The sequence below is a fragment of the Heterocephalus glaber genome, unplaced genomic scaffold (assembly GCF_053883595.1).
Source record: "Heterocephalus glaber isolate CG9 unplaced genomic scaffold, H.glaber_assembly_v1.0 deba00001600, whole genome shotgun sequence".
Lineage (NCBI taxonomy): Eukaryota > Metazoa > Chordata > Mammalia > Rodentia > Bathyergidae > Heterocephalus > Heterocephalus glaber.
This window is the reverse complement of record NW_028258372.1, coordinates 40,436,299-40,452,783: the sequence shown is the minus strand read 5'-3', so window position 1 is coordinate 40,452,783 and position 16,485 is coordinate 40,436,299. Positions and strand designations below refer to the sequence as shown.

Sequence of the window (16,485 nt, the reverse complement as noted above, 5' to 3'; positions counted from 1 at the left end):
AGTTATGAAGATTTCTACCTCTCCTGCTCGCTCAGCCACGGTGGCAAGGAATTGTGCAGCCCCCTGCAGACCCGAAGAGCTCACTTCTCCAAGTACCTGTTCCACCTGATTATCTGGGACCAGCAGTAAGCCCTGCCCCTGCCCCAGGCCCGTCCCCTGCCAGCCTCTCATCAGGAGTTTCCGGGGCAGCTAAGGAGGCCCCGACTAGGGGCACATGCCTGCATTACACCAGGGCCCACCGCTAACCCAACCAGACAGGTCGTCCAACGTCCTGAGTCTCATTTCCCTCGCTGTTATATTCAGACAAGTATAATTTCTGCCTCTTAAGTTGTTAGGAGGATCCAATGCCAAGTATCCATAAAGGCTCTTTGTAGTCTATAAAGGACCATATAAATGTTAGCTGTTTATTCTAATAATACCTTATTGTTTTGACCTGGTCTCTCTGAAAGAGTTTTGAGCCATTTGTAGTCCTAGTAATTCTACTTCTGTCTCTAATCCTCCATTCTTTCTAGCCTTTCTGTGCCTCGGTTTCTCAAACTGAGAAATGGGGACATTTGTTTAACTCAGGGGTAGTTGATGCACTGAAGTTGATGCACTGAAGTGAGCTAGGCAGGATATAAATAGGAAGGCACAGCACAAGTTAGCATTAATCACCATTTATGAATAATAGCGTGATGTCCGGAAGGTTGACGTCAGTCAAGCAAAGCTGGAAGGAAATGAAGGTGAGGGGCATTGCAGATGTTCTCTTGCTTCACGCCTGTCTGGTGCACCCTACCCTCTAGACAGTCAGAAGACTTGTTTACTGCCCCAGCCTCACTTTCCCAAACTGATTGTAGCTGTGTTTTCATTTGGAGAACAGAAAGTGGAGCTTAAGTATTTAGAGTGCAGATTAATGATGGAACTTGGTGGTAGAGCACTTGCCTAGCCTGCATGAGGCCCTGAAAAAATTAAATGTAGAAAGAAGATTAAAGAGACTGAGGAAGTGTCTCTCTCTCTCTCCCCCCTCAGGAAGGCCAAGGATGCCCACATAGGTAGATAAAGAGACTAGAAATGCTGGAAGGGCTGGGTCGTTTTATAGACAACTGGGGCGACAGACCCTTTTTGCCTGTCCTTCATGCTTCGATAATTCTTAGTGGTGTACAATTGTCAATAATGCAGACAGCTGCCAGGGCAGGGAAACTCCTTGGAGACAGAAGATAGCTACATTAAATGGCCCCTGCGTGTCACTGTCCCCTTGGGATTCTGGCCTCGTTACTCCTTCTGTCTGGGGAAAAGGTGTTGTACAGTGTTCTGGGCTCAGGGGAGCCCCAAGAAATTGACCTTAGATCCTTTTCTCAGACACAGTCCTTGGTACAGAAGCAGCCAGCCTGCTCAGTGGGTCTCATCCTGCTGCTGGCCTGAGAGTCCAAAGGGGCCTCCCCCTGGAGCATAGAGGTTGTGGAGGCCCAATCCCAGCACTTCCCCCACGGACGCCCCAGGTGGGCTCTTTGGGCCAAAACCAAGGCATTTGGGAGAAGGCACTGAATGGGGTTCAGAGCGCAGGCTTTGGGTCAGCTGTCCTCGCCATACTGTCAGCGCAACCTTGGGCAGCCTAGAAATGGAGAGGGCAGTAGGGCCTACCCTGCAGGATTGCTTGAGGAGCAGTTAGAACATTGTAGGTAGAGTTCTTGGCCCAGTGCCTCGTGCATAATAAGCAGTCTCTTCTTCTTTGCATCTTCTTAGCTGGGGCTTTCAGTTCCGGTTTCTCTGTTCCAAGTGACTGACAAAGTGGCGGATGCATGAGGCTGTTTGTGCATGAGAATACTATCGGTGCAGCCTGGTTTCGGTGCAGGGACCACAGTGTCACACTGCAAGCAGTGCACAGGCAGCGTGTGCCCCCGCTCCCTGGTGATCAGAGTGTGAGTTCACTGGCCTGGTCGTGAGAGGAAGAACCAGGCCCGGAACCTGGTGCTCTCAGGAGTTCTCCCTGAAGGAGGCAGCCCCTTCGGTGTGATGTTGAGGCTCAGGTTTCAGAAGGACAAAGTTTCTCAGACAGGGAGCACTCAGCTCCGCAGCCTGCATAGTGGTTATCCCGACGTCCCTGGGTGGGTCAGCTGGCTAGGGGAGGCTTTGGAACGAGAGCTTCACCTAAAGACCGAGCACCAGAGTGCCGTGGTTGCTCCTCAGAGTTATAGTTTAGTTAGCAAGTCTCCTCCCTCTCCTTTTCCTTCAGGCACGATGCAGGAGGCTTCTTCCTTCTTGGTGAAAGAGAGGGCTCAGGACCAGCTCCCTCTGCCCTGCGCAGTGGGGTCAGCTGATCCTCTCTCCCACTCCAGCAGGCAGGGATCAGCTCACTCTCAAAATAGGCCCAGCAGCCCTGCTGTGTCACCTCCAGCCAAGCCCCAGCCTGGCATGTCCACTGGCTGCTGGAGGGACCCTAATTATAGCTGGGGGCCCCCCAAGATAGAGGCAGCTGGGACGGAGCTGGGCTGTGCCAGTCTGTGACGGGCGTGCAGGAGGGGTGAGGAGTGCCTCTCTTGGGTGGAACTCCCTGGAGGAGTGAGGGGCATCTGGAGGAAGGCTGCTTTACCTGAATGTGCTGACCCCAGGGTGGCCCTGCCTCTGTGGCTCGGGGTGAGGAGACTGCTGGGCTCTGGGCCAGCCAGGAGGGTGTGGCAGTGTGACACTGTGGACTTTGGCCCAGGGACAGCTTCCTGGAAAGGTAACACGGGTCCTTCCTCTATCTTCAAGGTTCTCGAGCTCTCCCCGCCCCATCCCCACCCGAAGCTCCTCGTCCTGAACTTGGAGCCAGTGGCTGTGGCTGGGTGTCACCCGGCAGAGCAGCCCAGGGTGGCTCTGAACCAGTTTAGGGAGGAGAACAAACCATCGTGCGCCCCTGCAAGCTAGGAGAAGGGACACAGACAGGTGGGAGGGTGAAGCGAGGGCAGAGAGCAGGACATGGCCACTCTTCCTAGGGGCTCCCAGCAGGGGACAAGGGGAGGGATGGGGATAGTCAGAAAAGGAGGACCAGAGGAGCTGCTCTGCTGACCCTTTGTAGAAACCCTAGAGTGGGGAAAGGAGACCAGCTCACAGTATTGGACAGTCACGACCTGGACTGAGGTGGCCCTGGTGAGAGAGTTCTCCATGGGCACCTGGCAGTCGGGGTGTTTGTTTCACTCTTCTGCGGGGCCCCGGGACACTGCATCGTGCTTCTGGGAGCATCTAGCGGAGGTGCTGCCTCGTTTGGGAGCTTTCCTCAGGGAATGGCTGACACAGACAGGGAGGCCCAGTTCTCTGCCTCTGCTTGACTTCCTGTCCCTCGCAGCCTCCTGACTTCGCTTCCTGTCCTTGACAGGATCTGCTTCCCCGTGCAAGTGAACCGGCTGCCCCGGGAGACCCTGCTGTGTGCCACCCTCTATGCTCTGCCCATCCCACCGCCCGGGAGCTCCTCGGAGGCCAACAAGCAGCGGCGGGTGCCTGAGGCCCTGGGCTGGGTCACCACTCCACTCTTCAACTTCAGGCAGTATGTGAGCCCCAGGCGGCAGCCTCTCAGCTTTGGGAGGGGACGAGGGGATAGAGAAGGGGGTCTAGTTGCTGTCATGGCTGATGTCCCTCGGAGGGTTGACCACGTTGGGCTCACGGGTGAGGTCAGAGGATCTCATCCCCCACAGAGGGGCCAGAACTTAGTGAGCAGACCTGTTGGTGGAACCAGAAGCCATGGGCAGGACAGCAGAGAGGGAGCATGGAAAAGCAACGCTTGGCTAATGTGTCCTCTGGTCTTGTCACTGGGAGGTCACCTAGCCCAGCCACTCATCCCTGCCAGCAGATCATCCAGGCCAGAGAGTGGTTAGCTCAGGGGGCCTCCTGGGGGGAGGCGAGCTTTCCTGGGACTTGGAGGAGGAAGAAGCCAGGGGCTACAGGGAGAGTGAAAGGGAAGGGAGTGAGGTAGTGGCTTCAAGCAGAAATGGCAGATTTATGGATGGGGGAGCAGGCAGGAAACCACCACTTAGCCAGGAGGTGTGTTGGCTTACCTCACACTCCTTCTGCCTCAGAGTCCTGACCTGTGGCCGGAAGCTTCTGGGCCTGTGGCCAGCGACACAGGAAAACCCCAGTGCCCGCTGGAGCGCACCAAATTTCCACCAGCCAGACAGTGTCATCCTGCAGGTGAGACCCCCACGCACCCTTCCCCACCCATGGAGGAACCCCAGAGTAAGCTCCAAGTTTCCCTCTGGAGCTCTGAGCCGGAACAGTAGGAGAAAGTGCTGGAACCATGGGCATGGGGTGACAAGGCGACCAAAGTGACTGTGCGAATTGATGAGAGCCAGTGTGAGAGGGTGAGCTTGGTGGTATCCATCTCCTGTTGCCTGGAGTAAACTCTGATTTCAAGGAGACTGAAGAGAGCGTCTGAGGTCTCCTCCATCCAGGGCTCAGATTCTCAGAGTCCCTTGTGTTGAACCTTCATACTTCCGAGTCTGATCACATCTGAGCTGTCCCCTCTTGGGGCTGAGGGGCAGGGATCTGGCTAGGTCCCAGGTCTGGTCAATAGTGGCAGGTCCCCTTCCTTGTGGCCGTGAGATGCTTTGGTATGGAATAAGGAGTATCAAAGTGACAGAGAATGAAATAGAAAGGTACAGAAGGCATGCTCTAGGAAGCAAGTGTCTTTGTCTCTTACTCGATGCACTATGCCCAGGGCCTAGAATAAAGCACGTATTAGTTCATCAAGCATTTCTTGAATAAATGAAAGTAGATCTCCTATAGCAAACGAGTTCCCTCAGTTGTGATACCATTTTTGGAGGACATCTTTCTGGTGGCATAGAGCAGGGGGACCTAGTGTTCCAGGCCCAATGTGTGGTCCAGCTTCAGCAGGTGCAGGACCTCCGGGACCACACTGGGCTCAGCCTGGGGACACCTGTTCCAAACCCTTGTCCCCTCAGCTAGGAACAGCTCGACCCAAGCTCTTCCTCCCTTGCTCATTATTTTCCCCCTCTCTGTTTCCATCTGTCTGTTTGTCTATATCTGTCTTTGCTGGAAGGGACTCTGGGATCACCAAGTCCACCTGGGTTATTTTTCAAAGATCCTGAGGGGAAAGGGAAGGAGGAGCAAGGTGGGAATGCTGGGGTGGGAGAGGGAAGCTGGGGACCCAGGGAGGTGGCTGTCCTGACTCACACGGCCCCCTCTCTCCTCCCTTCCCCGATCCTTCCCCTAGATTGACTTCCCCACCTCAGCCTTTGACATCAAGTTCATCAGCCCCCCTGGAGACAAGTTCAGCCCCCGCTATGACTTTGGCAGCCTCGGGGAGGGAGACCAACACAAGCTTAAGGACGTCATGCAGAAGGAGTCCCTGTTCTGGTGAGGCTCAGCCCGTCAGGTTCCGTCCGTCCGACCTTCTCTGCCTTCCCGCACCTGGGCCCTGTGCTCTGGGAGTGGAGGTGGGGTGGGGCAGGAGGTGGTGGCAAAGACCTTTCTCCCTGAGCTGACACTGGGCAGAGTGGAGAAGGCAGGTGAGGAAGCCGGATCTGAGAAGGCCCGTGCCCACGCAGCGGGCAAAGCCTGGCTCAGCTGCCCAGGAGGACCAGAGCACTGCCCCGCCCCAGTAGGGGTCTGCTACTCACTGCCTGTTGGGGCAGCTGGCCGCGTCCTCGCCCCTACCTCCACCTCCATCCCTTCCACACCGGCCTTTGCCTGTTGCTGGCCTTGTTGCTTTCCAAAAAGGATCAGGTGTCCAGGCAAGCTGGCAGCTCTCGGGGGTAAACGAGTCCAGGCTGAGGTCATCTTGGGGCTGCTGTGATCACCAGGATTGGAGCAGGAGCAGTGAGGGTGGGGAGCCGGAGGGGCTGCTAGTTGGGCTCCTCCCGCCTCCTCTCCCCTCTGCCTCTGGCTCCTGCGAAGCCCTGTGCAGTGCCAGCTGGGGAAGGAGAGAGGTGGGCTCATCCCTGTCCCTGGCACCTATGCAGGATGGCCAGAGTAGCTGAAACCCCCTTGCCCCCCACCACAGACACCATGCTTCATTAGCCCCTCAGCGCCCTTTTCCCATTGGCCGCCTGATCTCAGGAAGGCCCTAAAAAACTGACAGCTGCGGGGAGCCCCAGGAGGCCTCTCAGCTTCGCAGCCCCTGGCTCATCGGGCCGCTGCCCCCTGGTGGTCTATGGGAGTGGTGCCCACAGGGTCCCCAGGAGGGGTGGGTAGCGCATTTGCTGCCCTTGGCCTCTGCCTTCTGCGCCAGTCTGACACGTGCCTGGGTCAGGTCAGAGGTGAGATTTACACACTGCTTTCCACATCGCGCTTCACATTGTAATCACCTGATGCTCTTTTAAAGTCACCCGATGCCTGGCTTCCGAAGTCATCCTTAGCTGGCATGAGGTGTGGCCTGGCCACTGGGAAGTCACCAACATGCAGTGAAGGTGGGGCCTCTGAGTGGCAGCACGCAGTGGACGTCCTCACCCTCCTGCCGACTCTGCCCTCTCTCCTGCAGGCTCACTGATGCTGACAAGAAGCGCCTGTGGGAGAAGCGATATTACTGCCACTCCGAGGTGAGCTCGCTCCCTCTGGTGCTCGCCAGCGCCCCCAGCTGGGAGTGGGCTTGCCTGCCCGACACCTATGCACTGCTGAAGCAGTGGACCCACATGAACCACCAGGATGCCCTGGGGCTCCTGCATGCCACGTGAGTCGTAGTGCCCACCTGTGCCCACCCCAGCCAGCACTGCCCATCCCTGACGGGGGCCCTGGGGCAGATGGTGGTGGGTGTGGCTGTTCAGGGCGTTTCCATTTCTCCTTTTTGCTTTTTCTCAGTGTTATGTTATAAACATTTTCCAACCGGCCAGGGATTTAGCTCAGTATCACAGCACCTGCCTCACAAGCACAAGGTCCGGAGTTTGATCCTCAGTACCGCAAAAAATTTAAAAGAAAAATTTTTCCAAACATACAACAAAATTGAGAATTGCACAGTGCCCCCCCCCCCGTATGCCCACCACCTACACGCCACCACGAGCCTGTGCTTCATATGCTTTCTCACACATCTGTCCTTCCTTCTGCCCATCCATCAGTCTATCTTACTTTTTATGCATTTTGAAATAAATTGCAGGCATCAGTAAACTCCCTCCTAAATATTTTCGTACATTAACACAAGCTCCACATTGGTTTGTTTTTTTGTTTTTTTTTTTTTTTTTTGAGGCAACGTTTATATATAAAGAAATGCCCAGGGCCGGGGATTTAGCTCAGTGGTTTCGTTGCCTGCTGTGCAAGCGCAAGGAGCTGAGTTCAATCCCCGGTACCAAAAAAAAAAAAAAAAAAAACAAACAAAAATAAAGAAATGCCCAAACTTTACCTGTACATTGGCAGTTTTGACAAGGCACATAGCTCTTCCCCATTCTCCGATCACCTAGTTCTACCCTAACATCCCCTGTTCCCTCTTTGCCCTAAGGTCCTCTAGGGACACAGCTCCCAGTCTCAGAACCCTGGGCTGCCGTTCTCAGCAGGACCTGAAGTCCTGCTTGTTTCTTGGCCCTCTCAGCAGTGCTTTAACCCCTGTGAGGACCCTTCCAGGATGGGAATTTCTGGCATAGTGGGAGTCGAGGAAGAGGTCTTCGGGAGCATAGCGAAGGCCTCTGTGCTGTTTTCTTTAATCCTCTGAAGAATAAGTGGCCACCCTCTTGCTCCTGCATGTCCAGGGTAGACGCTGGCATTTCCCAGGATGGCTCTTCAGAGCGGGGGCTGATTCTTGCAGAGGCTTTGACAGGTCCTGGGGGCACTGCGCTTCCTCGCTGTGTGGCTCTGAAGCCTTGGTATGAAGGTGCTTGGTTCTCACCCCTGCCACAGAGCCCGCAGCTGGGTTGTCAGGCTCCGGGCTCCTTTTTGTAGCTTCCCGGACCAGGAGGTGCGCCGCATGGCCGTCCAGTGGATCGGCTCGCTCTCTGATGCTGAGCTGCTCGACTACTTGCCCCAGCTGGTGCAGGTGGGTCACCACCTTCCCTCCTGTTCCGGTGGTTCCAGCCCCAAGAGCCTGAGTCAGTCGCATTCTGACCCTTAGTCCTGTGCGCTTCCTCCTGCACAGGCCCTGAAGTATGAGTGCTACCTGGACAGCCCCTTGGTGCGCTTCCTCCTGAAGCGAGCCGTCTCTGACCTAAGAGTGACACACTACTTCTTCTGGTAAATGCCTGTGTGGAGGGCTGCGAGGCAGACATGTGTCTTTGTGGGACTATTTTGCCCCCACACATGCAGGGCCGAGTGGCCGGTGGTCTGGGTTCTGTATGGTGCCGATTTACTGTGTGACCTTGAACTCGCCTCTGTCCTCAGGGGGTCTGATTTCACCCCTGGATCTCTGTGAGGGTCATCCCTGCCCCTCCTCTCCGCCTACTCATGGCAGAAACAGGAGAGATGAGCCGGGGAAGGCTTTGAGCTGTTTAAAGACGGGGTGGGCACAAATGACACCTGTGTGTCACACTGCGCGCAGTGTGTCCAGGGTGCGTTTTCCCCTCCAGGCTGGGCTGGGTTTCTGGTGATTTGGAGCGGGCTCAGACCCTGCTCCACTCTGCTGCTGACCCCACCTCCTGCCTCACAGGTTGCTGAAGGATGGCCTCAAGGACTCTCAGTTCAGCATCCGGTACCAGTACCTGCTGGCGGCCCTGCTGTGCTGCTGTGGCAAGGGGCTGAGGGAGGAGTTCAACCGCCAGTGCTGGCTCGTCAACACCCTGGCCAAGCTGGCCCAGCAGGTCCGAGAGGCCGCCCCATCTGCCCGGCAGGTGAGCTGCAGACTCTGCCTGCTCCGATTTCTGGTCTGGGGCTTCTGCGGCCAGTAGTTACTTCTTGGGCACTTAACCAGCTCTGATGTAGGAGGTGGAAGGCAGTGCCTCTGTTACCTTAGGCCACAAGTAGCTCACAAGCTAGACACAGCACGTGAATGTGTTTGGTTAAGCCTGCAAAATACTGAAATGTGTATGTAGCTGTCTGGCGTACACAGAAGCCCCCAGCCAGAAAGGGCAAGTGGAGGCAAATGCCAGTCATCTCACCATGCTGAGCATGGCTCAGGCCGATGAAAGTACCAGGAGCATCTTTGTCCTCGTGAAGGTACTGTATTAGGCCAGCAGTGTCCTGGTTGCTGATCTTTAAAATTGGAAGATTTTTATATTAAAATCTAGATCGCTGGCATTTCTTGGCAAAAGTCTGGGGAGCTCTTGGCCCTGGACACTACCAGCCCTCCCAGATCTGTGGCCTGCTCCTGCCGCCCGCCCTCGGCCTTGCCTCTGTAGGTGTCCGGGCTCGGAGCCTGTCCTGAGTGTGTCCCAAGGTTGTCCTCCAGCCCCACTCTCAGATGTGCCTGGCTCTGAGTGGCCCCCACGGCCCCCACCTCACCCCTGCTCTCCTTCTCCCTGCAGGGCATCCTGCGCACGGGCCTGGAGGAGGTGAAGCAGTTCTTTGCCCTCAATGGCTCCTGCCGCCTGCCACTCAGCCCCAGTCTGCTGGTGAAGGGCATCGTGCCCAGGGTGTGTGGCCGTGGCTTTGGGGCTCTGCAGAGGGGGAAGGCTTCGGGGAGGGGGTCCTCACCGCCCTGGCTGTTGAGGGCTGGGAGGAAGGAAGGTGTGTCCGTGGCCTGGGCCCAACCCTGCTGTGTGTGGAGCTGAGCTGAGCTGAGCTGAGCAGGGTGTTGCCATTGGGCGAGAGCTGGGTGAGTGACTCTCCTGATGATACCGGGATGCACCGGGATGCACTGCCGGAGGCGGTGAGGATTGAAACTCCCAGCTGTCACCCCTGAAGGCCCTCTGCCCCGCACTGCTCTATGTGCTTTGGGCCGATTATTGTATCTGCTCTTCATAACCCTTCCGAAGCCGGTATTGTTGTGAGTCCCATTTCACAGAGGAGTAAACTGAGTTGTAAATGGACATGGAACTTAGTGAAAGTCCCAAAACTAGTATGTTCTGTGCAGAATGAAAGGAAAGGGTGAGAGATCGGGCTCCAGAGCTGAGGTTCTAGCAAATTGAAATGGGACGATGGCGGTAGGGGGAACGAGAAGGAATTTGGGTTCCTGAGAAATCTGGCAGAAACTGAGTAGGTCTTGGGGGCAGTGGCTTCAGGAGGGTGGGCAGCATTGCAGTCCAACATGGAAAGGTCGTTTTCCTTCCTGGGCATGGACCACCCTGACCCTGGGCACACCCTCTCTGCCACAGGACTGTTCGTACTTCAACTCCAATGCAGTCCCCCTGAAGCTCGCCTTCCAAAATGTGGACCCGCTGGGTGAGAACATCCGTGTCATCTTCAAGGTAAGAATCCTTTGCGTAGGTGTGATGGGGTGGGGTGGGAGAGAGGAGGTGGCCCAGGGCGGCTGGAACAGCCCCGGGACCCTTTGCTTCCAGCTGTTTCATTATTATTCCATGCTGCATTTTTCTTTTCTTTTTTTCTCTCCCCTGCCTCTCTCTTTCCTTCTCTTCTTGGGGGTACTGGGGCTTGACATGCTGGGCAAGGCCTTCCTTGACCCCCAAAGTATACCCCAAGCCACCATACTGCCTTTTTAATACAGTATGAGAAGGACTATCAGGTAAAAAAGATTTAGATGAATTCTGCATGGCTACAGAGGGCTAAAAACAGAGATTAGGAAGAGGAGAAGCAATTGATAGTACTTTCTGAGAGGCAGAGGTGGTGATCCGCTCATCCCTGGCATATGTGAGCAGAGGCTCAGTGACCATGGGGCAGGGACATTGAAGAAGAAATTGATACATCAAGTGCAAGTTGAACTAGATGAACCCTATGTGTCCTTCTGACTGATGCCTCCTAGAGTCTGAGAGGTAAATGACAGTCACAGTGTAAATGTAGTGAGAGAGACACGACCTGTGGGGGCCTGGGGATGTCGCTCTGGTACAGCATATATCCAGCACTACAAGGCCCTGAGTTCAAGCCTCAGCCCTGCGGGGGTGGGCGGGGAGTGGTGAGGAGCATGTAGGTGGCTTAGAAGCTTATAGAATCTATTTGCTGTGCATAATTTCCAAATGTAGAATACACTTTTCAAAAGGCCCGATGTCAGGTGGGCTGCAGGTAAAAGAGGAACCTGAATTCAGTTCTGATGGGTTGCTGCACTGAAGGAAGTGTGGGAGCGCCCAGAGAGGCAGAGTGTGGAGGTCACTGACCCCTCTGTGACCTGGTGTGAGCTAGTGAGCAGGTCAGAGGTGCAGGGTGGGAGAAGGGGACCGTTTCTCCCTGTCACTGTGGCTTGGGCCGCTGCAGGGATGGGAGCCAGAGGAGGCAGTGGATATGGTTCTGTCACTCTCTTCTTCCATCCAGTGTGGGGACGACCTTCGCCAAGACATGCTCACCCTGCAGATGATTCGCATCATGAGCAAGATCTGGGTGCAGGAGGGGCTGGACATGCGCATGGTCATTTTCCGCTGCTTCTCCACTGGCCGGGGGAGGGGTGAGTTGGGAGTGGGGGAGGCTTCGCGTCCTGCCCTTCTGCCCATACCCAACATGAACGTGCACTCCTCCGTGAAAATGAAAAGGGCAGAATTATGTCCTTGAAAGCTATGAAATTCATTTTTAAAAAGGAGAAGGCAGAGGAGAGAGTGTTATAAAATAAAACAATCTACTGCCAAGGTTTTAGCTCAGTGGTTCCGCAGCCTGCCTCACAAGCGCAAGGACCCGAGTTCGATCCCTGGTACCAAAAAAATAAAATAAAATAAAACAATCTTGGAGCCATAATGGCCTAATGGGTCGCGTGATCACCAGCATGCCTGACTTTGGATCCTGATCCAAACAAACCACTGTAAAGAAGTATGGGGGGGGGGCTAGGTTTTGAGACAGGGTCTCACTGTGTAGCCCAGGCTGGCCTCAAACTTGCAGAGATCCTCCTGCTGCAGCCTTCCAAGTGCTACAATTATGAGCGTGCGCCACCATGCCCAGCTTAAAGAAGCATTTTTGAAGTGACAAGGAAATTTGAATATGGACTGAGTTAGAGAGTGACTTAATCGTTTGGAGGTGACAATAAGTGACATAGATGAAACAAGATTAGCAAAATGTGGCCGTTTTTGAAGCTGGGTGATGGTTCCATGTGAACTGATGAAAGCATTCATTTTATTCTTATATATATTTGAAGATTTCTGTAGTAAACATTTAAAACTGAAAAGGAACAGCAGCCAGGAACTGGGGTACCAGGGAGTCGCAGTCTGGAGTATGCGATGGACGATGACCTTTCTGTCTACCATGGTGCTCGCCTCCTTTTGGCAGACTTTGTCTAAGGGCCAGAAGCTTAATTTACAGGAAGCGTTCAGCACAGCTCTTGTGTGTGTACGCAGATATGGTACTAGGATTAAACCCAGGGCTTTCACGCTGAGCTACATCCCCAGCCCTTTTTAATTTTTTTTATATTGAGACAGGGTCTTGCAAAGTTTCTAAGTTGCCCAGGCTGGGCTCAAACTTGCAGTCTTCCTGCCTCAGCCTCCCAGCGTGCTGGGATTACAGGCATGTGCCACTGTGCCTGGCTTCAGCACAGCTTCATAGGCCTGTCCCTATAGCCTCTCTCCTGTAGAGTGTGACCCTGTCCCTGTGTCGCAGGGATGGTGGAGATGATCCCCAACGCTGAGACCCTTCGCAAGATCCAGGTGGAGCATGGGGTGACCGGCTCCTTCAAGGACCGGCCCCTGGCTGACTGGCTGCAGAAACACAACCCCGGGGAGGATGAGTATGAGAAGGTAAGACTGGGGACTCGGGAGTCCAGTTGGCCGGCGTGCACCTGGCTCTGGCACCTGGCTTTTGAGAGACAAGCCAGCTTTGCTGGGGGCCAAGACGTACTCTGTTGGTGGACTGATGCCTCCCTCTACTGGGATGGGTCAAAGTGACTTTGATTACTTCTCTGTCCCACCTGCTGCTGGCCTGTGAACGTTCATGGGGTTCCCCAGTCAGAGCCTTGGCAAAGGGCAGCTTTGCATAAGCTGCCGGTATCCCTTCCCATCATGGATCTTGCTCGGTCCCTCTTCTGCTCTCAGAGGACTTCAGTGACACTGAACGAGAATGAGAGTTGGTTGGAGAAGACCTCAGAGAGCATCTTAGTCCAACCCCTTTCTCTCACGGATGTGAATTCGGATTCCCTTTGTTACTCCTGGTAATGGAGTTGGTTTGTGCAAGGCTGTAACTAGAAGCTGAGATTATGTTAAGTATGAGACTGAAATGACAGAAGAGGCCTGATGGTTCCTGATTAGAAGTGGAGCTTTCCTGGGCGGCAGGGCCAGTCCGTAGCCTCTCGCCTCCAGTCCCGGGGTTAATGGGACTGGACGTGCGTGTAGTCATTGTGTAGGCAGTAGGGGTGGACAGAGGAGGGAAGAGGTCACAATAAGACTGCCAGAATGCAGACTGATACGGATTTCACTTCAGGAGTATCCAAACAGTAATTTATACTGATCAACGCATTGTATTCCTGAGGGAAGATGTACACATGGGCAGCCAAATTATAATCAGAATGTTGTTCAGTGAACGTGTAATTAGATGATCTTAAATGGCCCTACACACTTGTGTTCCCCAGCGTGCAGTCCTTGGCACGCTCGGCTCTCTGCACTCTGCCTGTGCCACCGCATCCTCTGGCTGCTTCTCTGCTCCCACCCACGTGCTGATGCTTTCCAAAGCCCTCCCTTCAGGCTTCTCCTTCCCTCCAGGCTTCTCCCTCCCTGCAGCTGTAGACCCCAGAGCCCCTGGCTAGCTGGGCCTCTCCATGTGTCCTCCCATACCTCAGACTGCGCTTTCTGTCTCCCTTTGCCTCCCGAAATCTGCCTTCTGTGTTTCCTCTCGGTAAATGGAAGGCTGTCCATGCAGTTACCTGAGCCAACGCCATGGACTTTCTCACGCTTCTTCCTGTCTCTTCTGCCTTCCCGGTTGATTCTCTTTCTCAGTTCTCTCTCCACTCTTCTTTCTGTTTTTTACTGTTACTTTTGTTCAACTTTTGCTTTCTGACCCCTGAATTTTTGGAATGCCTCTCCTCTGATCATCATTGTCTGCTTGATATCAGATTTGTAAAGTGCAGGCTTGTTCTGTCACTCATGTGCTCTAAGTTCTTTTTTTTATTATTAATTTTTTTAATTTTTATTTATTTATTTATTTTTGGTACCAGGGATTGAACTCGGGTCCTTGCGCTTGCGCAGCAGGCAGCGAAACCACTGAGCTAAATCCCCGGCCCTGCTCTAAGTTCTTCAGCCCCGTGTCTTGAGCATTGCACCGAAGCCTTTTGCAGTCCGGCCCAGCTGACCCTGTGGCCTCATCCACCACCCCTGCCCATCCTCTGCTAACCTAGGCGCCAGCACAGGGACTACTTACACATCCTTGACGTCCTTAGATGAGAGCCCCTTCCCTGGAAAGCCATTTCTTCCCTCTCCCATGCCCCCAAACCCACCACTGGAGGTGTAAACTTCAAGGCCCTCTACCCTTGGCGAGGACTGGTGTTGATTCTTTCTACCTTCCTTCAACACGACATGCTATTTATACTAACAGGTATTTTTTCAGATGTTGGATTCCACCCTAACAGGACACCATGTGAGGCGCAGGGATTATAATTACTCCCTGGCAGTGTTGTAAAGAGTCATAATCGATGTACTGGAAGTGTGAACCACAGGCATACACGCACACAGACACTAACTTTGCATGTTAATGTTTAACCTTAGCTTTGCAAAGGTAGCTTCTCAGCTCTTGTAGCTAGAACAGTGCTGTAGTTTTTTGTGGTAATTTCTAAGAGAAGAACGAAGTATCTTTCTCTTGGTCACCTACTTGGCAAAGAGAGAACCCCATATCCTATAAGAGGAACCCTTAAACTAGGAATGTGCCCCTTCTTGCCAGTAAGCTGCTAGCACCCTGCCTAACACAGGGAGGTGGTAAGAGTTTAGTCATTAACCCTCGAACACAGCTGTTTTGAGAATCGACTTGGGACTCAGTTAAGATGGAAAGGGGACTTGTGACCGGGGAGGGTTGATGGTGATGGAGGTCCAGTCTGGGATCAGGTGGGTCTTGCTCCTTATCCAGTGGGTTTCTTTTCATTCACAAATTTCTCTTTCCTGCATGTGGTCTTTTTCTTCCAGAAGGTGCATTCTGTGCTATCTTTACAAACTTCCTATTCTTAGTTTCTGGTGGATTAGCTATCTGGCTGTAACTGGACTAGTAGCTGGGTGGGAGTTTGTAGCTAGATTTGCAGTGGGCCTTGGAACATCCAAGAAGCTCTTGGGAGACTGGCTTCTCTAAGCGTGATGGGCTGAAAAGGGGGTGTGGGCCCTGCATGGACAGTGGTGGCTGTGGCTGTGGAGGGCTTAGAGGAGGAGAAGCCAGAAGGCCTGGAAAGATGTGAGACACAAGGAAGCAAGGAAGGTCCTTGGAGAATGGGTAGGAATTGGTGGAGGGAGGTGGGCGATGCGGGATGTGGACATTCTGTATCTGGCAGCTTTCTCAGATTCCTAATTCCGTACATTCTTAGTGGGCTATAACAGTTGTTTTCTTGTTCCTGATTTTGTACATTCCTAGGAATATACATTACTTTCCCTCTCTGCCTCAACTTTATACATTCCTACTGGGCAGTTGCCCTCTGCTACGTATTTTTCTTGAGTTCTTGAGAATTTTTCAAACTCCAGAAAGAAGAATTGGATGGAAGGGGAATAATTCCATGTATTTTTACTTCCTCAAAAAACTGATTAACGGACAGCTGTTGACCAAACAAAGAGGGACCCAACCCCTCACTACTGCCCCTCCTCTTCAAACTCAAAAATATCTCTTAACACATTTTATCAACTAGAGATGTCAGGTTTTTCAAGTGTAAAACACTCCCAGAAGTGTGAAGCTGCCTCAGCTCTTCTTTGGAGTGTGGTGATTTAATGAGATAAGCATTTAGCTGCTGCCAAGGGTTCTGGGAGTGGAGTTTTACTTGGAGCAGGAAGAATTCTGGGCAGGGTCCGGAAGCCACCCGTAAGTCCTCTGCTCAGTAGCTGTGCTCCAGTTGGGGTCATCATGACCCACTGGGAAAGCTGTAAATATTGGTCTTTCTGTCATTAGGGTCTCCACAGTCTGGGCCACTCAAGTCTGGGCTTCTGAGTCGGTCTTTCTAACCAGTCTCCCAGGAGAAGACAAAGTTCAGATGAAGGGTGGGAATAGACATATAAACCCTCCATCTCCCTCTACCCCGGAACACATGGATGTCTCTCTGTAAGTGTGGATTCGTACCCGAGAAAAGATGAACAGGCACATGTAAGGTGATGTTGGGGTCACACAAGACAGGGCAACCAGGGTCGGCTGAATTTGGCCTGGCTGGGTCCTTGGCCAGCTTTGTGTCCTCTCCTGCCCTGCCTCCCCGACCCAGGCTGTGGAGAATTTCATCTACTCCTGTGCTGGCTGCTGTGTGGCCACATATGTGTTGGGCATCTGTGACCGACATAACGACAACATCATGCTGAAGACCACAGGCCACATGTTCCACATAGATTTCGGCCGCTTCCTGGGCCATGCCCAGATGTTTGGCAATATTAAGAGGTAAGTGGTTTCCAGAAGCCAGATGTGGGTGTG

General features: G+C 53.5%; 1 protein-coding gene across 8 annotated transcripts in view; it reads left to right on the top strand.

The window, feature by feature from the left end:
* Positions 1-16,485, top strand: part of Pik3c2b (phosphatidylinositol-4-phosphate 3-kinase catalytic subunit type 2 beta) — a 69,204-nt gene that overhangs the window by 37,925 nt on the left and 14,794 nt on the right. For 5 of the 8 annotated variants that reach the window (XM_021242278.2, XM_021242277.2, XM_004862149.4 and 2 more), the window contains 13 exons: positions 3-125; positions 3,335-3,502; positions 4,032-4,143; positions 5,186-5,328; positions 6,452-6,640; positions 7,795-7,930; positions 8,030-8,124; positions 8,537-8,717; positions 9,351-9,458; positions 10,140-10,232; positions 11,248-11,377; positions 12,514-12,650; positions 16,283-16,452. In XM_021242278.2, the coding sequence (XP_021097937.1) occupies positions 3-125; positions 3,335-3,502; positions 4,032-4,143; positions 5,186-5,328; positions 6,452-6,640; positions 7,795-7,930; positions 8,030-8,124; positions 8,537-8,717; positions 9,351-9,458; positions 10,140-10,232; positions 11,248-11,377; positions 12,514-12,650; positions 16,283-16,452 (1,785 nt within the window). The remainder of the gene's footprint in view (positions 1-2; positions 126-3,334; positions 3,503-4,031; positions 4,144-5,185; positions 5,329-6,451; positions 6,641-7,794; positions 7,931-8,029; positions 8,125-8,536; positions 8,718-9,350; positions 9,459-10,139; positions 10,233-11,247; positions 11,378-12,513; positions 12,651-16,282; positions 16,453-16,485) is intronic. The other 3 variants (XM_087193941.1, XM_021242279.2, XM_004862151.4) reach the window with 1 other exon arrangement.